Here is a 22,218-nt window from a genome sequence, read left to right on the forward strand (position 1 = left end):
GTAAGGGGCAAATTCAGTGCTCAGAGGTAGGGCAAAGATTAAGAAAAGTAGTAAAGTGTAACCCAGATCACTCTAGCTCAGTATCTCCTTTTTCACTAGCTTCAACAGCCCCTCAAAAAGCCCCACAAGTATTTCAGGGGTTACCAGAATGTCTTTCACATGCCTAGAGACACATCCACACCCCCTCCCACTTCTGGTGTTAGGGTGTCCATGAAGCCCTCTAAGCACCCACCACGGGTTTCTGCCAGTGGCCTGAGTGGGTGGCTGCTGCATGACCAGGTACAGAGGTCACTCCTCTGATGCTATGCAGCTCCTCTGGGCCACAGTCCTTCCCACCACTTTTTCTGACCTGCCGCCACCTGGCTTCTCTGAGTCTCTGTGCTGGCATGCTCCAAAGCTGTGTTACCCAGGCCTTGATGGGCTGCAATATGAAGAGAAACTGTTCTCTCAGTTTTTACTCACAGCCTCTTTCTCCCTTGTTTACAGACAGGCACCAAGGACTGGCTTAGGGATACATGGATACATTTAAATAATACCCACCTGCTATTCTTAGAATCCCTGAGAATGCGCCAATGATTAAGGCTTTGTTATTAGCTCAACATCACTGTGCCTTACAAGAAATCTGCTTGAAGGGATCTGCAGATTCCCTCATTCCCCTCACTATGCAGTCTAAACCCCAGCTATGGACACAATTCGAGCCACCATATCAGCAGATTTCAGAAGACCCTTTCTTAATAGCTCTATCAACATTTCCAGACAGATGAGATCATGACAGCAGCAACAGACTTAAGTTAAACTCCATGCTGGGAAAGTTTTTAGAATAACTGCTTAGGGGATAGAAAATATACCAGACTACAGAAAGTTATAAAATTGCTAAACTCCACTCATTGCTCCTTGGAGACTGGAGCCCTTCGATTAGAATGGTACCGTCCAGCATCTGTGTGTAATTTGTCCAGCAGTGTCGGGCAGCTCAGAAAGAAAAGAGAGGTTTGAATTGAATCAGGGATGAGGATGAGCAGGGCTGGTAAGGCATAGTAATACAGAGTGTGAGAGAGGATTGAGAAAGTTTCTAACATTGTTGTTGGAATGATTGATTTTGAAGCTCAGCTGGGTGGTGCAGAGAAGGAAGAGGAGGCTGGGAGAGTTGAGAGAGTCATTTGTTTAGCAAGCATTTATTGATCACTGACAATGTGCTGGGCAGATACAGGCATAGGTTGTGGGAAAACTGTCCTTGAGAAGTTTGCAGACAGGTTGGAGGGGTAGGTAAATCATAGTATAGAGCACTAACTGCTACAATAATCTAGAGAGTTGTAGAAGTAGACAAGAGAAGCATCTGACTTTTCCAACACTGCTGGAGGAAACGCATCTTGGAAAAGCATCTGAGTTTTTCAAGACTGCTGGAAACAAGCATCTCACTTTTCTAAGACAGCACCTACATGAGGACCTGGAAAGCAAGAAGGAGTTAGCCCAGGGGAAGGGGAAAGAAAGTGTGCTCCCAGGCAGAAGTACCAGCTTGGGCGAAATCTTCGAGGTCAGCACAGGGTGACTGGGGTGTAGTGGACTGCGGAGGAGCAGGGAGGGAGGGCTGGCCAGATCAGCAAGGGCTATGTCAGGAAGGGCCATGAGGTACTGTAGGATACTTTCACAGCTCTCTACCCAGCTCAGTTCCTGGTGGCTACCACAAAACTGCCTCACCATCAAGGGTAGAGTCCAGAATTCAAGTTTGTGTCATGTTGATTGTGCTTTGCTAGTCACAGCTGATCAGACCTAAGGATCATGGTCCAGAATATTCACACAGGGGAAGAGAAAGCTATTGCAGAAAGACAGAATTGAATCAGCATGTGCAGAGACAAGGGGAGGGAGAGATAGGGCCTGATAAATGTATTAAGGTTCTAACTCCGTTTAGCTCTTGAGCTCTGGGGCATTCCCCTGTGTCCTTGTAATTAATTCTTCTGTTTTGCATCCATTTGTTTCTTGCAACCAAAGGAGCTTTGATGAGGCTTACCAGAAAGGGAACATATAATAAGAGGGGATCTCTGTGGAGTAGCAATGTGGATAGAGTTGCTTCATGTCTCAAATTTTCAGTCACAGACTTTTCTAGTCTGGGCTGTGGTTTCCGTGGTTGTACCAGTGTCTTCAAAGCTTACTAGGCATTTAAAAAAAAATCTAGTTCAGGGGTCAGCAAACTACAGTGTGTGGGTCAAATCCAGACCAACACTTATTTTTGTAAATAGAGCTCTTATTCAACACAGAGACATCTATTTTTCACATGTTGATTTCTCTCAGTTCCATGTTGCCATACCCATGATTCCTTTCTAGACACATTTTTTAGATTTCCCATAATCCTTTGCATTCTTGTCTCCATGCCAGCTCTTTCTTTCTCACTCTAATTGTCCAGTATCTTGAGCTTGTCAGCTTTAGATGGAAGAATTGAAATCTACCTCCCACCAAGACCTAAACAGTGAGGAGAAATTCCTCAAAGAGGAAAAATTTTTGAGTTGCAGTGTCAAAAAATAACAAATATCCACTGCTGAGGGATGAGGTGGACTTTTCAGAACCCTGGAGCTTTGGAAGAAGCAGCACGAAGTAGTGGGAGTCAGGAAGTCTATCTCTCCATGCACACTGTCTCACTAACGGGCTGGGGACCTTAACAGTCACTCAACCCCCTGGAGCTTCAGTTTTTCTGTCTACAAAATCTAGGGGTTTCTAGATTTTTAATTTCATTGACCAATAACATTTCAAAGGGAATTTTTGGAATTAACATCGATATCTTGCCAGTTTGTTGCTTTGTTAAGTAAAAATATTATTTAAAATAACTACCAACTACTATCACCATCATTTTATGCAATGAAATATATTTTATATGAAAAATTAGGAAGGATATCATCTCAGAATAATAATTAATTATTTAAATTGAGTTAGCTTTTAATAAAATTTACTACGTTGGTTTTTTTATTTTTTCCAACCTCACGTGAACCAGTGAAAGTCTGGCATTACACCGTGGGTGTAGAGGGAACCGTCAGTAATGGTTTTTAAGGTCTTTCCCAAGATCGTGATTCTTTGATTTTCTGAAGGCTGGAGAGAGGAGTTTTTGTCTAAGCTTGTTATGGCATTGGAAACTTTTTCCTTTTGATCCCTTAGCAAACCTTTTTTGGATGACTTTCAGTGCATGGCAGAAACTCTACCTTTTAATGTGCATTTAAAAAAACTCTTGAATGGTAAAAGGAAGCCTTTGGGACAAGAAACGTCCACCTCTTTATGTTGCTTAATGTTACTGTCATAGAGGTGCCCAGAGATCTTGGCAGTGAGTGCATTTCTATAAATCTTAAAAATCAATCAACTAATCAATATGTTGGGAAGGCTGATAGATGTGCCCACTTAGGGGACTAAATGCCTGGTCCAGTTTGGCCTTTCTCAATGTTGAGGAGACCTTGATGGCTGGGGATGTGCAAAGTTTCATAAAAATTACCTTTGTCTTGCTCTCCTTCCCACACTTTTCAAAATCATACATTTGGCCTATCAGATGCTCTCTTGAGCAAATCCAAACAAGGCAAAGAGATTTTAGTGTCCATTCAAGATGGAGGCAGTATCAGTGTCTTGGGGCAGGGAGCAGTAGCATGGGATGGTGGTGGTGAAAGTATCTTAAATAGACTATTTCTACTAAAAGATAATTATGTTTCCTGTATTTCCTAATTCCGTCTTAATACATTTTTGTATGGTCAGTTGAAACTAGAGGAGGCAGAAAAAGAGGGAAAGACAAAAAAAACCAAAAAACAAAACCCAAAAAACAAAGAAACAAAGTAACAAAGAACAAGAGTAATGAATAGAAAACAGTTACCAAAAACAGTTACCAATGTGGTCAATATGAATCCAACTATATCAATAATCATTTTAAATGTGAATGGCCTAAATATACCAAACATATATTAATAAATCTTTCTAATCTGTCAGTAATAAGATGCCCAAGTCTTCCTTTTTCCTCTTCTTGATAAAGGCTCTGATAATTATGCAAGACTGATGGCACAGATATTAGAAGTTGTGGGTAAGGGGGTTAAATTGGAAGAGAGTTAGAGAATATCCTGGGCAGGACTTGAGATGCCACTTAAGCTCCCCTGGGGTGGTGGTATGCATCATAGGGTCAGCAGATTTTCCCAAATATTTGGAGTCCACACCCATTGGTTTTTTCCTAGTAGTCCCCAAGAACCACAGCCACTAAAGGACCTGGTGGTTGTATTGTACTTCAACTCAGTTAGCATTTGTTGATCATTAGTTTATACCCAGTGTAGGTGCTGGACAGTAAAAAAAATGAATGAAACATGGTCTCTGACACCACAGAGTTGAGCCCATGTACATAAAAACAAATTACTTAAAGGATGCTGGATGTCATGATTTATGAACTGTCTAGTTTTTATATTTGGAGGTTAAAAACCAGTAATGTTTAGATATAATTTCTTCTGTGTTTATTTAAATTTTAAAAACTGTTGCCAGTATTTATAAATTAGGAAAATTCACACATAAATATTTTCTGCCTCTCTTGAAAAACTAAAAGATTTGACAGCACTGACTCTGCCTTCCCACACAGCAACGGTAGGTCAGAACTGAGCCACAGCTATGTCCTTTTGATAAGGCATGCATTCTTCTGTTCACTGCACTCTCCACCACTCCCTATTGTTTCTGGCACCAAGGCCAAGTGTCAGGTACCTTTTATCCTTGTGGTTATACTGTTTTCCTGGGTCCATTTTTCTCATATACCTTACCTTCCAGCCTTGTTAGTGTTACAGTTTGTGATCACTATTACAATTTTACTTTTCACAGAAAGCAATATATAAATGAGTCAAATGTTATAAGTAACAAAATAATTATTCATAATTATAAATATTGATAAATCATGAATTTTATTAAACAATTAATATTTACTTAATTAAATTTCATTTACTGATTGATATTTAATGGAAGGCAAGTTTGTGCCCATTGTCCTTAACATCACCCCATCCAAAGTGTACGAAAGTAGAGATTTCCTCTCACATTGAGACAGCCAAGTGGAAAGGGCTCCCTGGCAGAGCCTCTGACCAACCTGTTCACTGGGAGGAATGCACACTGGGGTGGAGCCACAGAAGTTCACTCTGTTTGCAGTGGGGAGGAGCTCGGATGGTACCTGGAATTCAACCTGTGAGGTGGGAAGCCTACACTAGCAGGAACTCTGGCCTTGCGGAGAGTCCCTGTTCCCCCTTTTTCCCTTTTGGCCAATAAATCCCATTATTCTTACCCTTCAAATCTTCTGCGAGCCTAAATTTTCATGGCCATGGGACAAGGTCCCAGTCCTTAGTTGAACTAAGGAAAAGGGAAAAGTCCTGCAACAACATGGAGAGCCTTCAAATCATAGACAAGGGATCGAAATTTCATTCTCTCCCTCTCTGATCTAGAGAGGAAGGCTAAACCATTTTGGTATCCTTTATCATAGTTTTCCTGAGAAAAGTTGTCATCCTTTGGATTCTGGACATTCATCATCTGTCAAGCTGGCCAGGTGCCTCCTTTCTAATAGAGGTCTGGGCAGGGAGGTACTGGTGTTGAGCATCTGCAGCTGAAGGAAGCACCGTGGTAGCTCCATGGTTTCCACTTGCAATTTGGGTTCTCATGCTTTGTTCCACCAGGATTAGACTGGAAAGGTAAAAAGCCACTGTGGCAGGTTCTGAGAGAAACACAGTGATGATGGGAAGAAAGGTGGAGTATCACAAGAGGAGTGCCTGAGCAATACCATGGGCACTTAGATCAAGGAGAACCTGCTCTTAGGCCTTGCAGTCCAGACAGACCTGCTCTTGTATCTTCATTCTCCCTCTTGCTAGCTGTGAGACTTTGGGCCAGGGACTTAGACTTGCTCTGCTTCAGTTGCCGTTTCTGCAAAAGAAAGAAGCTAGTATCTTCTGGAGTTGTTTTATAGATTAATTGTGGGCAAAACCCTTTATACAGTGCCTGGCATGTTGCAATTGTGCAGTCAACAAATGGTAACTATTATTGTTGTAACCAGTATAGAGTTGCGAGATAAAAAACAAGATTTCCAATTATATTTGAATTTCAGATGAACAATGATTTTTTTTTTTTTTTTTTTTGAGACGGAGTTTCGCTCTTGTTACCCAGGCTGGAGTGCAATGGCGCAATCTCGGCTCACCGCAACCTCCGCCTCCTGGGTTCAGGCAATTCTCCTGCCTCAGCCTCCTGAGTAGCTGGGATTACAGGCACGCACCACCATGCCCAGCTGATTTTTTGTATTTGTAGTAGAGATGGGGTTTCACCATGCTGACCAGGATGGTCTTGATCTCTTGACCTCGTGATCCACCCGCCTCAGCCTCCCAAAGTGCTGGGATTACAGGCTTGAGCCACCAGTGTAAATATGCCCGAAATAGTGCATGAAATACTCATCTGAAGTTCAAATTCAACTGGGTGTCCTGTTTTTATTTACTAAATCTGGCAACCCTAAACCATCATGTTCCCAAACTGCATTCATTCATTCATATTCATTCATTCATTCATTCAGGCAACAAATGTTTATTGGGCCAGGCACTCTTTTTGGGGCTTATGAAAAGTAAATCAGACAAAGACTGCTGACTTTAGGTGGTTATATTCTAATCAGGAAGCGGCAGATAATAAACAACAAGTATATCAAATAGTTAAACCACATAGCATATAAGATGATTACAAGTGCTATAGAATGTTGAGTAGGTGACGGATTCAGGAAGTGCTGAGAGGTGGTGCTGCAGATAGCAATATTAATTAAGGTGGCCCTCATAAGCCACTTAAAAGATGAGATTTTGGGGGAAAAAAAAGATGAGATTTGAGCAGACTGGAAGAAGGCAAGGGAGTAGGAGCTTTCTGGGCAGAGGATACAGTTCAAGAAAAGCCGATGACCCAGAGAGGGCACCAGGAAAAGCGAGGAGGCTGAATCCACTGGCATCCCATGTGGGGCCTAACCAGGTGAGCAGCCTTTTCCCAGGAGCCACTGCCCTTGCTGTTACTTTCAAGCTGCCGACTTCTGGCAGGGAGCTGACCTTCTGAAGCTTTCTCCGGCCAGGAGGAACTCTCCTTTTGGAAGAGGAGAGTTTTGGAACCAGCCCCCAGGGAAGGGCCATGACAAGGGTGAGGTGCTAGGATGTCAAGTTTAGATTTTATCCAAGTCCGAGTGACTCCTAAAAAATTTTGTCCCTTGTGGGCCTTGCTTGAGTCACGAAGGCCTGGCCCTGCTCCTAAGGGTGCTGAGCTATTTAATCTGGAATGCCCCAGCTCTCTCTCGCCTCTTCCTTTCTCAGCACTTACAGGATCTCCCCATCATGGCTGCTCAGGGCTCTGCTGATCCCCCCCACTCAGAACCATCTTCCCTCAAAAGCCCCTCTCCCTCTAATCTGTGTCCCTGGGAGGAACTCTAATCTCAATCTCCTGCATGTGTTTGAACCTCAATTGAGGGCCAGGTTTGAGGTCTTCCCACAAGGCTCCTGGGCCCCGATAAATCTAGGGATGTGTCTAAGCATCTGTTCCAGGATCTGCTAACACTTCACGGAGGCAAGAAAGAGGTTTTTGGAACATTTTGAGATGGTGACTGAGGTCAGCTTCCCCAGAGTTGAAGATTTGGGTATAAGTGATTTATTAAGGAAGGACTTTGGGAAAACCTGGGAAGGGAGTGGAAAAGCAGGATAAGTGAGGAAGCAATTCCAGGTCAATTTCCAGGGTGGGCAGCTGCAGCCTGGTCCCTGCATCTGGCATATGCATGAGCCTTGGAAGTACCCAGGCCAGGGGCTGTGGGGACGGCAGAAGTCATCCTCTTGCCCCTGGGGGTAGGGATTTGGGACATAAACTTCTAGGCACCTGGGGCTCTGTGCTCTTGCAGACAAAAGTGACTTAGTAGCTGGAGGAAGTCCTCCAGAAGAATCAGAGGTGCAAAATTTGGGGGCCAAACATTTTTGAAGCAGATGGCAGGGTACACAGAAATGGGGTGAAAGAATCCTAGGGGTTCTGGGTGGAACCCTGACAGCATCACTACAGATGGCTAGGAGGTGGGCCCATGTCCAGAGTCCATGAAAGACTTAAGGGGACTCTGTGGCCCCAAACCAGCTTAGCCCAATAGATCAGGGGTCTGTAAACTATAGTCTATGGGCCAAATTCAGCCAACTGCCAGTTTTTGTTAATAAAGTTTTATTGGAAGACAGCTACTACCATTTGTTTACATGCTGCCTATAGCTGTTTTTTGTGCTACAACAGCAGAGTATGGCCCTCAAAGTCTGAAATGTTTATTATTTGCCAGCCCTGTGATAGATCCTCATCTTGACCTTAGCTCTAAATAGTGAGTTTCACTGTTATGCTTTTAAGTCTTAGGCCTTTATTCTGGATCTTGGAAGCTGATCAGAGTTTCAAGATGAGGATAGGGAGGAGCAATAGGCCAAGAGAACACAAATGCAAATAGAGTTCCCTGTTTGAGGAAGTTGAGGGGGTGCACCCGCAAAATAGTGAATTGTCTTGTCTGGCTAACTTAAGAATGCTTCTCACGCTTCCACTTTTGGGGAAAACAAGGGCAAAGTAAGTTTAAAGGAGAGAAGCAGAAAACAGGGTTTGGAGGAAGAGAATAAGGGATGGGGCAGTTGCTTTGCCACAGGACATGCAGGGGCGCTGATGTGTCCTAAAGTATTTTGCTCTCTTCAGGAAGTTTAAATGAATCCCTTCAGAGTTGAATGCTTCCTCTGAAGAGAAAAAAATGGAGAAACATGCTCTTATACTCTTGGGAGACTGCAGATATATTAATTTTTCTGATTTTTGTTCCTCCTGGGGAGTCTGATGGTTCTAGAAGCAGAAATAAAGAATACACACATGCAAGCGCTTGAGCACACATTATGTTTTTCAAAGACTGGTTGCATTGTGACCTCCCAGGAACAGAATCAGGAGCCTGTGTGGACTCTTTCCTTCTATTCAAAGCAGCACAAAACCCAAAAGTAAGAATTTGAACATTGGTGACACAGTAGGAGTGTGTTAAAAAGTAAGAGGGAAGCTTGTGCTGTTGGAAAGAAGCAATAAAAATGTTCTATGTATGTGTATGTCAGCTTGTGTTTTAGCAAATTGGATGGCTGAGAATGATTTTGATGGGTTTAAAATCATTTCCCCATGCCTTTATATGACAGACTGGCTCCCCGTAAGGACATGTGTACAATGCTCACTGTGTGCTTGGTATGGCTATTGAAGACCTTGATACAGTTTGGTCTTACATAAAGATAAAACCATTCTTTGAATGTAAAGTGGAGAGTCTCACTTTAAGTAAGAGATCATCATGTCAGCCAGTACCAGCCTGCCAATACCTAGGGATGCATGTTTCCATGACTGAAATCCACTTTTCTTCACTCTTATCTCTTGATTGGTTAGTAAAGCCTATGTGGAAACGATCTCGGGCATTGAGTCTCCCCCACAGACAACCAGGGCTGTTGTGTTTTCCTCTGGGATTAGCTGCCTGGTAGGTCAAGTGAAGATTCTGGGTAAATAATGACTGAGTTTTGGGTACCCAAACAGCTGTGGCATTTCACAGAAATGGGATTTCAAGAGATGTGAGTTCTATTTTTGATTTTCTAATTTACCCTGTGTCTCTGAAGTTCAAGACAAACAATTAAAGCAGCCGGTGAATGTTGAAATACAGCAGTATAAAGAAAAACAGCTGAACTATAATAATTTATAATGAAAATATCTTGTGTCTTTGTATATTCTGATCTTTCTATAATAAAAAATAGATTACTTATACAATAAAAGATTTCAACAATAACAAAAACTAGAAGGTAAAACAAGCAAAACTGTTTCCCAAATGATCTCTTTTCCTTCATCTGTAGTCATAAATGTGGCTCAAGTGGTGACCAGATCTATGGATTGGAAGTCCATTGTCTGAGTGAGGCCCAGTGATCCACTTCAATCATGCGTTAGTTCAGGAGTTTACTCAGTCTAAATATAAGTAAGTCTTAGTGAATCTTTCTTTATGAGAACATTTATTAGTAGCATAAGTATATCTAAGCAGGCCTCAAATCTCAGATAACAGGATTTGAAAATGAGGACAGTAATGCCTACATGTGGTAGGTATCCAAGAAATGCCGGTCTCTTTTCTGCTTCTTTTGTCTAGCATCTTAATAAGAGCATCTGCAAAGGGCTTCAGTATTATAGTTCACCATGAGTGTTATTCCACACGAGTTTCTTGCTCTTTAACTGAAGTTCAGTATTTGGAACTACTTCAGTTCTGGATCTTTTTCTCCTGCTGTTGCATATGTGCAGATAGTCAAACACACCCTGGAAACATCCTATCTTTCAGAGGTGATGCTCCAGTGACCTCAGTAACAAAGTTCATTAACCCATGCAGATACTTTTACATAGATCCCAGACTTCGGTGACATAGATAAGGCAACGGAAAGAGTGTGATTTCTTCCCAAATGACTATCTCAGGTCTGGTAAATTGTCAGGATCAAAACTATAACTTTTTGTTTTTTTTAAGACAGAGTCTTGCTCTGTCACCCAGGCTGGAATGCAATGGTATAATCTTGGCTCACTGCAACCTCCACCTGCCGGGGTTCAAGTGATTCTCCTGACTCAGCCTCCTAAGCAGTTGAGATTACAGGCACATGCCACCATGCCCAGCTAATTTTTGTATTTTTAGTAGAGATGGAGTTTCATGTGTTGACCAGGTTGGTCTCGAACTCCTGACCTCAGGTAATCCGCCTGCCTTGGCCTCCCAAAGTGCTGGAATTACAGGCATGAGTCACTGGGCCCAGCCAACTAAAACTCTTAAAAGTGACATGAGAGTATCAAAGAATGTTCTGGAATGGACCTTCCAGCCCAGGTCCCAGGGCAGCTTCCTATTTCCACACGCACTGCATGGTCTTCACTTACTAGTGGGATTAGTGACTAGGACTCACTGATTTTCTCTTTCACTTTCAGTTGGTTTTAACTCATTTGCCTTTGGAATCATTGGAATTCTTTGTTTTCTTATCTGGAGACCCTAAATCTCAGTGATAATGAAAGGATACAATGTAATAGGCATTTCTAATTTCCCTTTATGTGTTCTTCACTATTTCTGCCAAGCATCAAGCATTCAGGCTAAGTTCACCCAAATTGGTAATTAGATAACTGGTAATTATCAACAGCAGTAAGCCTTTCCTGAACTGCTACCATGTATCAGATACTATAGTTTTCACTGGTGATTCAGACAGGGCAGTGTCAGAGTTTACTGTGTTTCAATGTGTACTAACCTTGGTGAATATTCCAGTTCCTAATATAGTGAAGAACCAGCTCTAACTATGAAATCTGGGATTCTGGTTAAGGCTATTAACTTTTATGATTCTTAGTTCTCATGTATAAAGCAGGAATCATCACACTTCTATGGGCTTATGTTAGGAGTGAATAAAATAATGTGTATGAGAGAGCTTTGAAAATGATACAAATATGAGATGACTGTTACTCCTATTAGACAAGGAAAATCTGTCACATGCAAATGACAACTAGTTAAAAGAACTTATTGCCAACTACACTTATCTGTAAGCCAAGTCCACAGGCCACTCAGAGATCAATGGCAGTGGTTTTGTAACATTTCAGAGGTGGCTAATAAATATGCAAATTTGATAAATTCTCTGATGATGGAAGCACAATGCCCAGAACATAATTATTTGTGGAATTGAACACAACTGAGCCTTAAAGAATGAGTAGAAAGAAATTAGATAGGTCAGCAGCGCTGTGGATGGACATTCCAAGCAGAGGATATTGCACCAAAAGTACTCTGGGCAGTGGAGAAATTTTAGGAAGTTTGGTGTGGCAAGTACATAACTCTATGAACTGGGATTTGATGAGAAATCAGGCTGAAGAAGTAGGCAAGGACCAGGTCGAAAAAAGTATTGTGTGCTGTGCTAGAGTCTGTTTCTCTTTCTGAAGTTAACTTTGGAAAGGTTTTAAACAAAAGAGAAATTTATTTATACTGGCGCTTTAGAATGACTACTCTGGTGGCAAATATATGATGAGTGTAAAGGCTAGGAGGAGCATATCATGGTGATCCAGGTGAGAGGCAGGTGGGTCTGAACTAAGTAGTGGAAGGAAAAAAAGTGGGGGATGGAGACCAAAAAAACAGATTCAAAAGGAGTTCATGAGGCAGAATTGCCAGAACTTTTAGTGATTTGAGGGGTGTGTGTGTGTGTGTGTGTGTGTGCGCGCGCGTGTGTGTGTGTGTCTGTAAAGGGGTTGGGATAACTTCTAGACTTCTGCTTTGGATGGCTGATGGATGGAGCCATTAACAAGGATAAAGCAAATACGAGAAAGGCCCTGAAGAGGTAAGTGATGTTCATGATCTGTTTTAAGAAAACAGGGAAATACTTTATATGTTTTAGAAAGGTTTTCATAAAGATCTCCTTAGGTGTCCCTTTCTTCCTTTGACCATGGCTTTCCTCAACATCTGGTAGGTAAGACAAATGGCACATTTGGTTGGATTCCTTTCATAGTGCAGAACAACAGATGAGGAGCTCAGGCTTGTTTTTGTTAGGAGTTGGTTTTACCTACATGTTGCTTCTTAACTATTTCCAAGCATAGATTTCTTTATTAAACTCATCAACCATTGTCTTGCTACACTTGTCACTGAATATATTGTATGCGTGTGGTTGGTTTAGTAGAATAGTGTCATTGGAACAGCTTTTGGAATCATTTAAAACAGATACTTGTGATTGTATTCTAAGTCTAGGCTGTTCTATCCATTCATTTTCAGTTTTGAAGTCAGCCTCAGAATTGGTTTTTATCATTTTAATTTTGAAATTTATTTTATTTTTGAAATATTATGGTATAAGAAACATGGAATGATTTTACTTTCTGGAGAAATATCAGTGATTTTGCACAATAAATATGAGTTTCTTGAAGGCAAAGATTCTTTTTATTTATTTCTAAGTCCTCAGCACACAGGATTTTCTGGCACATATAAAGTGCTTAGCAGATATTTGTGGAATATGGAATGATTAAATTTAAATGATGGCTGTCCTTTTTAAAGAAGACATTTTAGAGTTTCCTAGGTCAAACATATTTCATAATAATAGGCATAATCATAGGCAGAACTTTGCCTGTAATATTTGTAGAATATTATATATGGAAAGAAAACCATTGAAAATGACTTTATTTTTTATCTTTCTCTCACCCGTCAAGGCAGAAGTATCAGCATTTTTTTTCCCCCTTTTAAAGTCAGGTTTGGAGCTTCCTGGCCCCTTTGTGGCTCATTTATAATACATGGTCACTGAGATTTTTGGTTTCGTTGCTCACCCCAAAGCACTTCTTATCAATCACAATATGAAATTGATATACGGATTTCCATGTAGCATAAGAAATGTTTGCTAAAGGCCAACTAAAAGTATGGAGATTATGATTCCAAATTTTATTGCTTTACTGGTATTATTAGCAAGATGCTCCTATCTTTTGAATTAGTGAATTATATAATAACATTCATTCACTACTGTTATCCATACTAAACTTCAGGCAGAAACATATGCCAAATGTCCAAATTTTCCAGAATATGCCATTATAGACATTACTTAAGAGCAGCAGAAGGCCAGACATGGTAACACATGTCTGTAATCAATCCCATCACTTTGGGAGGCCAAGATGGGCGGGTCACCTGAGGTCAGGAGTTCAAGACCAACCTGGCCAATATGGTGAAACCCTGACTCTACTAAAATATAAAAATTAGCTGGGTATGATGGCAGGCGCCTGTAATCCCAGCTACTTGGGAGGCTGACATGGGATAATTGCTTGAACCCGGGAGGCAGTGGTTGCAGTGACCCGAGATTGCACCACTGCAGTCCAGTCTGGATGACAGAGCAAGACTCTGTCTCAAAAAACAAAACAAAACAAAACAAAACAAACAAAACAAAACAAAACAAACAAAACAAAACAAAACCAAAGAGTAGCAGACCACTCTTCACCAACAAAACTCTTTATGATACCTGGCACACAGCTGAATGTTAGTCATACACTGTGATGGTTCTAGGTTTTGTCTACCCATTACCAAGGCTCTTTTTTTTTTTTTGTCTTCTGTTTCTTATGTGGACTCCTCTTTCAATCCTTGTGGTCCCAGAGGGTTGTCAGAGTGAGGCCACATCCTCCCCCAACAGAGAGGAATGAGCCTATGTCGTGAATTTATGTGCACCACTCCCCAGCACAACACTTAGTTTAGAGATGGGCATGTGACTCAAAGCCCTAGAGTTGATGGTTAGAGACTCTATCTGAGAAAGAAGCCAAACAGGACAGGATGATGACGTTTTTGAAACCACTGAATCCAGCTGTGCTTCAGGTCCACAATGGGTCTTCCCATTAAGTCAAACAACACAATATCTTTTTCTATAGGCAAATTTGAGTTGCATTTCTATAACTAGCAACCAAAATAGTCGTAATGAATACAGTATTGTATTTGAAAAGTTTAAATAATGATATTAACCAGTCTGTCTTGAACCCCTTCCTTTCCTTAATGTTTGGGGTTGTAACATACACTTTTAAAAATGCTGACAACTTAAATGACATATCTGAGTGTGAGACACACTTAGTCTGGAAGCTCATGTCAAACAATTCTTTATTTTTTATGGTACAAATTAAAAGTGACAGATCTGAAGCTGTTAAGAAATACACAAAGTGCAGCTTTACTGACCATACAGATATTGCTCTAGATTAAGTACAGTTTTTTTTTTTTTTTTTAAACATTAAGCAACCTGTGCAGATAAAATCAGCTTTGGTTTCAATGTCAGAGCAAGTAAGGAGCTTTTAAATATTCAGTTTGGCTTCTTGGTCACAAGTCTATCATGTCAACTTCTCGTCATGATGATTTTTCCAAAACAACCCAGTCCCGTTTCCTGCCCTCCCTCCTGCTGCCTGCTCCAGGCACGGAGAAGCAGATCTCTTTGTGGTGCCTCATAAGTGACCCCGGTGACCAGTCTAGATCATAGCACATAGGACAAAAAAATAAAATTACTTTCTTAACAACAAATAAACAAATGTGCCTCACATAATTTCAAGTTGAAGACAAGCAAATCACGTGACAAAAGGCTCATTACAAAATGTTATCCAAACAGATTTTACAGTCAAACATTGAAATGGAAAATCAGTTTCCTTTATCTCCATTTTTTTAAGCTTGGTCATTAACTGGGTACAAGTAGAGTGCTGAGGTAAAACATTGATGAACAGTTTGTATTTCTTTTTTTTTTTTTTTCTTAAAATAGGAACAGTTTAGTATTGCGAGATTGTCAGCAACATTTAGCCATATCTATACAATGTGCATATACCTACAAATATTGAGCTTTGGTCCAGCGTAGAGAAACGAGCAAAGGCATTTTACGATTTCTTTTTGGTTATAGCTTGAGTTCTTTGATACGCCTCTACTTGTTTTGTTTTGTTTTTTTTCCTAGCTCCTTTTGCTTTTTTGTTCTCTCTTTTGTGTTGTGTGTATATGTGTGTGTGCATCTGTGTGATGACAACATAAAGAAGCCAAAACGTAAATGCAATTAAAACTTCCAACTGTTCAAAATATTTTCTTGGTTGAAAAAGAAAGAAAACCTATAAACGAGTGTAAAATATAACATCCATTGTCATTTTTTCATGAAGTAATGAAGAAATGCAGATGACAGTAATTAAAAATTACTTGAAAAAAATACTGAAGCTTGAAATACAATCACATATGCCCAAAGTGGCTTTTATTTTTTTGTTGGTAGCAACGTTAACCTTCAGTTCGTGAAAACATAAAAGACACTTAAATGCTATTGGCATATGAAGTTGTTTACAAGTAGAAATGAGAAATGTCATCATAAAATTAAGCATTAGGTGTGGTCCCAAAGACGTATGAGTTACACAGTATAATTTATATTCCTAAGAATCTGTTCAGGCACCTTTTTATGCCTTGTAGCAAAAAATTTATCTGTAAAAAAATTAATATAAGAAGCATTACAACACCTTATAAATAATTTATAAAACAATACAAAATTATAAAACTATAAAAAAATCACTGCACATGAATGGTGTTATGACTGTGGGATGAATCTATTTCTTTTTTGTTCCACTCTGGAAGATTACTTTTATTTTATATTTTCCCTGTCCTAGTTAGACCCTCCCAATTATAGATCTCAGAACTGAGCAGGCCTTATGTAACCGCTGCTGGAATATATTTAAATATTTAGTATCCGTCATATGTTATCTTGTTAACTTCTCTTCGCAGGGAACTTTTCTTGATGGAATTTGGAGCAGGTCCTAGGAGAATCCAAAATCTGTTATAATCAATAAAGTTTTGGGTTTCTGGGTTGTCTGTATTTGTGCAGTTTTTGAGGTGGCGAAAGGGGCTCTGTGATGTTGGCATTGAAGATCAAGTTAGCTGTGGTCCAGTTAGCATTGACTGGTGAAATGGAAACACCTTTACAAGCGACTAGTTCCACTTCCAGGATTCCTTTTAGAGTTTCCTAATCTCTTGATTGCTGCATGAATCATTGGAGGGGACAATTATACTGTAGCATTTACACAACCAGCAAAGGAGCCAACAGAAGAAACTCAAACCCCCTGGGGAGAGGGAGTATAAGGGGAAGGAGATGGCATTTTTAATCAGTTGGACAACTTGAGATTGGGCTTCTTTTTTTTTTTTTCTTTCACAACTTACTTCTAGATAATACATTAGCATGATTATAAATTATGCATAAATATTTACATTTCAACAGCAAGCAAATTGACGGCTCTCTTTCGCCTGTTCCTTTAATGGAACACCGTCTACCTGTACCTGGGTGAAAACACCAGTGGCAAGTGCCAAGTGCTCACCTGTACAGCTGTCCTCACATCCCAACATGTCCTTCTTGCTTATTAGGTTATCGTGGCCCGTAGATCTTTTAAGTTAATTTTTTTTTAAAGGAAAGAATCTTCTAGGTCTCATAGTAAAGGCTATTCTGTTGTGTTAGATAAGCCCCTTCTATATTTTTTCCTTTTGGTGGAAGTTTCTTCAAACTTTCTTTCCCCTGAAGAACCCGGTCCCCAATTCCAGTTGTTTAAATTTGCCTGCCACCTTTCTGCTCCATTTATATATCCCGAAAAATAGTTATTCCCCCCCCTGAAAAAAGTCTGCCATCGCTATTGGAATGAAAGAAGTAGCAGAAAAAGATGAGATTAACAGGATACACGATGGCCTTTAACAATCCAATTGCTATCACTTTCTTTTTAGCCTGTTTCTTTGTGCGTGTATTTATGGGTGTGTGCATGCCATGTGTGTATTTGACTGAAATCTTGAGACATTTCTTTGGCTATCAGACTTCTGAGAGAAATTGCTTTGCACAGAAGCATAACGTAGATGTAAGTATTGAACCAAATGTGCAGCTTATGTTTATATTACAAAATTAGTTTTGGTCAGCTCTCCATGTACGTGGCCAACAGACTGAGAAAAATCCCAAGCTCTGGTGTGGACAGTGAGCACAATTACAGCTTATGCCAGTGTTGACAGTTCATCGAGCAAAGCCCTAGTTATTTTGTAGTCTCTCCTGCATTTCACTAGGGTCTGAGTGGAAAAGACACAGTTCCTCCCCACTTCTGTGGCCTTCCAGCAGACCCCGGGAGCCACTCGCGAGGGAGATGGAGAAATGGAGGAAAAGAGAGAAACGCGAGCTCCATTTTCTTTTCTCAAACCCACAAGTCATAGTGAGAAAAAAGCAACAAATGCTTTGGCACACGATCCAGGATGCCCTCCCGTCAAAAAGAAAGAAAAAGAAAAAAGACCACCCTCCCCACCACCCCCAAAAGAACCCCAATAGTGAACCTCACAGAATGGCTTTAACAATGATACCCACCCCATGGGTGGAGACAATAGATGGGAAAGATGAGTGAAATCAGGCTTCCTATTGTTCTGTTAGTACAAATGTAAAAATTCATAACACAACTTTACGCACGGAGAAGCGTAGATGAACGATCGCGTTGCAATGCCAGTTTCTGACTTTGGTTAATAGGTTTCATAGTGAATCAGCACTTAGTACCTGAAGGGGTGCAGTCCTTCCTCCAGGTGGCAGGCTTGTATTCGCTTTGAACAGATCAAAGTTTTTTGTTTCTTCATTGTTGTTGGTTTTTGGTTTAGTTTTTTTTTTTCTTTTTCCTTAAAATGTGTTCACATTTTCATAATATACAGAAAACAGTACATGGTTATTTGGTTTGCTTTAAGTCCATTAAAAAACTGGCTTTGGGGGAGACAGGTGGGGTAAGGGAACTATCCTACCACACACACCTTTAGTGTGGTGTATTACTTGTTTAAAAATTTTCAAAAAAATTTCTTTTTTCCTTTTTGGAAAACCAACGGACATGTAGAAACCATTCTGTCCACTTGGTAGTTTTGTTAGTCTTTTACTTAGAAGGATGATGATGACTGGGGCTATTTTTACATTTTTCTTTTTTAAATTAAAAAAATTTTTTTGGCGGAGTCCCAAGGGTGGAGTTAAGTTTCTGTGAATTTTGCTTCTGATTATGGGTGGGCATCTCTTTAGGAGTTTTCTTCCAGAGAGTCTGTTAAGGGCTCCAAAGGGACTGCCGTGGCCGGCTCGTGCTGTTTTAAGCGTTTAATTGTGTTCTTCAGGGCTTGCCTTTTATTGCAGAACCAAACTCTAACTACTTCCCGGTCATAGTTCAGCTTCTCAGCAATTTCGGTCATTTCCTGCCCCGAGGGGTGTGTGTTCTTCTCAAAGTGGGCATTGAGGATCTCAAGGGCCTGGGGCGTGAAGGAGGTGCGCCGCTTGCGCTTTTTGGATGGCTCACTCCCGATAAACTCGGTCAGGTTCTGCATACCTGCTCGATGGCGGGCCTCAGCCTCAGCCATCCACCGCTCAAGCACCGGCTTGATCTTCTGGGCACTTTTAGGGGTGATGTCCAGCTTTTCAAACCTGGCAGGATACAAAAGGCCAGGGTTCAGTTTGGCTGTCAGACTGCTAGCTATAGTGTTCTCTTGGGCTTCCTGTGGTAGGAAAAAGTGGCTTCTCAGGATGGTGTGTCTGGGGGGAAAATTGAGAAAGAACAGTCTTACACTGAGTCCTCTGCCAGGGTGGGCCTCCTGCCTGCCTGCCTGACTGCCTGGCAGGGCAAATTCACTGCAGGTTAATAGCCAGCTCCAAGGTAGCCAGCCCTGCTCAAGCCAGCGCCCACCCTCCCAGCATGCTCCATGCCAGACCATGCAAACCACACATGTGCACAGACAGGGGTGAGGAGACAGCAGGATGCATGAGCTATTATAACAGGCATGCAAACAAGTCACAGGCCTTTTTCTTACAAACTCTGAGATCTAAGCTTTTATTTTAATAGCACCAGCTCCATTTCCCTAGTCCGCAGAATCCTGAAGGCAAAAATTAACACTAGGAAGAGCCATCAAAGATGACAGTTGTCACATTCTTTCATTTAAAATGATTCTTTACATTTTACATTTGGTTTTCTTTAAATTTGCCCCATTGACTTGGTTATAAAAATGTTATGACTATTATCATAGTCACTGATGACCACTGGGACTTTTTTTATGGCTCTCTTTTTATCTCTCTTTTGTGTCTCATTTTGACTTGTCTCTCTTTTTCTCTCTCTGGGAATAAACAATTTTCACCATATGTAAGTTAACAACATGCTCTCTTTCCAGGTAAAACATAACCCATTGCTACTTTCCTGTTCTGGCTCAAACAGCTGGACACATTGTAATTACTGTAAAACACCCCACCCCTGGGTGTGCTAAGGCCACCTCCCGCCCTCCAAACACCATCCAGGGTAATGGTGTACTTTTGCACCAGGGCACCAAGCTGTGTTTAATGTGTGATATCTGCAAACTGTACTTGAATGATATCATTTTCTGTAAATGAGGTCTTCTAGACATCAATTGCTATCAGCAATTCTTTGCTACATTGACTTTAAAAAATATGAAGCATCTTGGACAAAATTATATAGAGTGTTTTAAGAGGTCATCCTGGTACCAAACTCACGCTCACTCTCAATGAAGTACAAAAAGGTAGAAATTCCTTTTATTCATTTGTTTATTCTAAATCCAAATTTACAACCCTCCAGTGTGACAACTTTGGATACACAGAATTCTCCTCTCCCTTTTACAGTGTCCCATGCTGTTGAAAAACTTCTGACTACAGAGTGCATCTTATTATAATGTTCTGCTCTCATAGAGCTAAATTGAGCCCGTGTTACTCAGAGTATGTTTTGTAAGGATGCTTGCAAAAGGACAGAAGAGTAGAGGCTTTCTTTATGTGCCACAATCTTATTTTTGGCAGCACATTTTAGATCTCTTATAATGTGATAAGCAGCACAAATAGAATCAAATTTTAATGTAATTTCCATAGTATTCCCTTCTATGTAGAATGCAAGGGTTATTTGTTTATTTTTGAAAAACTCAACTTCCAGTACTGGTCAAGGAGGGAAGGAGTACATTTGCTTTCCATACAGAGTGAACTGATCATTTAAAGTTATTTAATGAACTTGTCCTTTATGGCAAGCTCCTAAGCTCTCATTGTTGTGCTAATTTGCCACATACCACATTTTGCCATTGTTTGCCATAAAATCCCCAAAGCTTAAATATTTGATAGCACAACAACAGGCTTTACAGTGCAAGGCACCAGGGGACAGAAGTTGTGATGGGGCTTATCAGTGTGTTGGTAATGCTTTTTTTTCCAATATACTTTTTAAATAAGAAGGGATTTAAAGTAGCTCTTAGGAGTCACTGCAGCTAATGAGGGACAAGGATGCCTGAGTGTGCAGGCTCCAAAGCAGGTTCCTCATCACCCTTTGAATTCACTTAAATTGTTCCAGTGTAAGATCTTGGTCTTTCTTTCTTATCTTGATAGCTCCTAAAACGATCTCAATGAAATATAGGAAGCTAGAGAAAGGCCCAAAAGTCAAGGCATCAGACATGTTCTATTGTAATAGGAATTCCCAAAGTCTCCACATTTCAGCCACAGCTTTTTTGACCTCTCTCTGGGGTAGACTATTAGAAATTAACATATTTGACTGGGAATGCCCTAGAAATGCTAGGTGTATGAGGTAAACATTAAACATTAGCTAGTGCTTATATTAATAAAAGGAAATCACATTTTAGGACTAATAATAAGTTAAACAGGAATATAGCACCAAAAGAAAATTGGCAACAACTTAAAAACCTGCGGCTGCCTTTATCCCAAGGCTGTCAAGATGAAACAAAATTAATGCTTCCCAACAGGGAGCAATGATATTCATATCATGGATGCTGCTTGTTAGTGTTGCCGCTTCTGTACATGTTGTTTGGAATAACATATACAAGCCTTGAAACAAATTTCCCAGCAGTAGTATCCTTGTATAGACTGAATAAAGGTTATTTTCTACAGGGAGGTATCTTATAAGAAAAAACAGTAGGGGAGGCCATAGAAGTGAGAGAATCCTATGGTGCTTTTTGTATTTAACAACAATCAATGGGTTTTATGGAAAATCATTGAGCAAAATGTGAGCTGCAAGCTACTACCCCATACTGATGTTATTTATAACCTTAGTCTTAAACTGCAGGAAAAGTACACTTCCGTCCTTTGGGGAATACATTAAAAGTATAAAGAGCAGATAAAAAGATAGCATTTCATGGATCACCAAGAACAAAATCCACTTAAATGAGTTTAGAGTTGGTTTCTTGGCTTTTCCTGATGGAGGAGGACTCATAAGGTATTGCCCAAGAGGAAAAAGCTCTTACCAAAGTGCCTTTGTTACCTCATGCATAAACATGGGATTAGTGCAACACACACATGCATGCACGGGGCCTGCTTCTGACCACTTAACCCAGATCAACTTGAACACAACCAAGGCCAGATCCCGTCATTTATTTATTTAATTTGGGGGAGATGGGCAAGGTTAGGCCAGATTCTTACCACTCTTTTTTGAGCCATTTAAAGCATCTGCTTATTTTATTTTATTTTTTATAAATCTGCTTTTAAAGCTGTGTCTGGGAAGGTAGGTTAAAACCTTCAAGGTCACAAGATAGTTAATTTTTTTGTTTTTTAATGTGTGTTTTCTTGGAAAATCCTGATAGCCATTTCTGGTCAGAAATAGTGAAGGCGTTAACACAAATTAGGAATGGCAGCTTTACAACATTTGCTCAGGATACCTATGTGCAGACAAAGTTGCTGGTTCTCAGCTGCACAGGCGTGTGGGCCCAGGAGAAAGGCCCCAGACCCTGGGGGTAGTGTATTTCCA

General features: G+C 40.6%; 1 protein-coding gene across 6 annotated transcripts in view; it reads right to left on the reverse strand.

Moving 5' to 3' along the window:
• Window positions 1–16,624: 16,624 nt before the first annotated feature.
• POU6F2 (POU class 6 homeobox 2) overlaps window positions 16,625–22,218 on the reverse strand; it is a 476,985-nt gene continuing 471,391 nt past the window's right edge. For 5 of the 6 annotated variants that reach the window (XM_074379792.1, XM_074379795.1, XM_010341327.3 and 2 more), the window contains one exon: window positions 16,625–19,016. In XM_074379792.1, the coding sequence (XP_074235893.1) occupies window positions 18,512–19,016 (505 nt within the window). In that variant the 3' untranslated portion in view covers window positions 16,625–18,511. The remainder of the gene's footprint in view (window positions 19,017–22,218) is intronic. The other variant, XM_010341328.3, reaches the window with a different exon arrangement.

Source organism: Saimiri boliviensis, chromosome 10 (assembly GCF_048565385.1).
Source record: "Saimiri boliviensis isolate mSaiBol1 chromosome 10, mSaiBol1.pri, whole genome shotgun sequence".
In the NCBI taxonomy this organism is placed as follows: Eukaryota; Metazoa; Chordata; class Mammalia; order Primates; family Cebidae; genus Saimiri; species Saimiri boliviensis.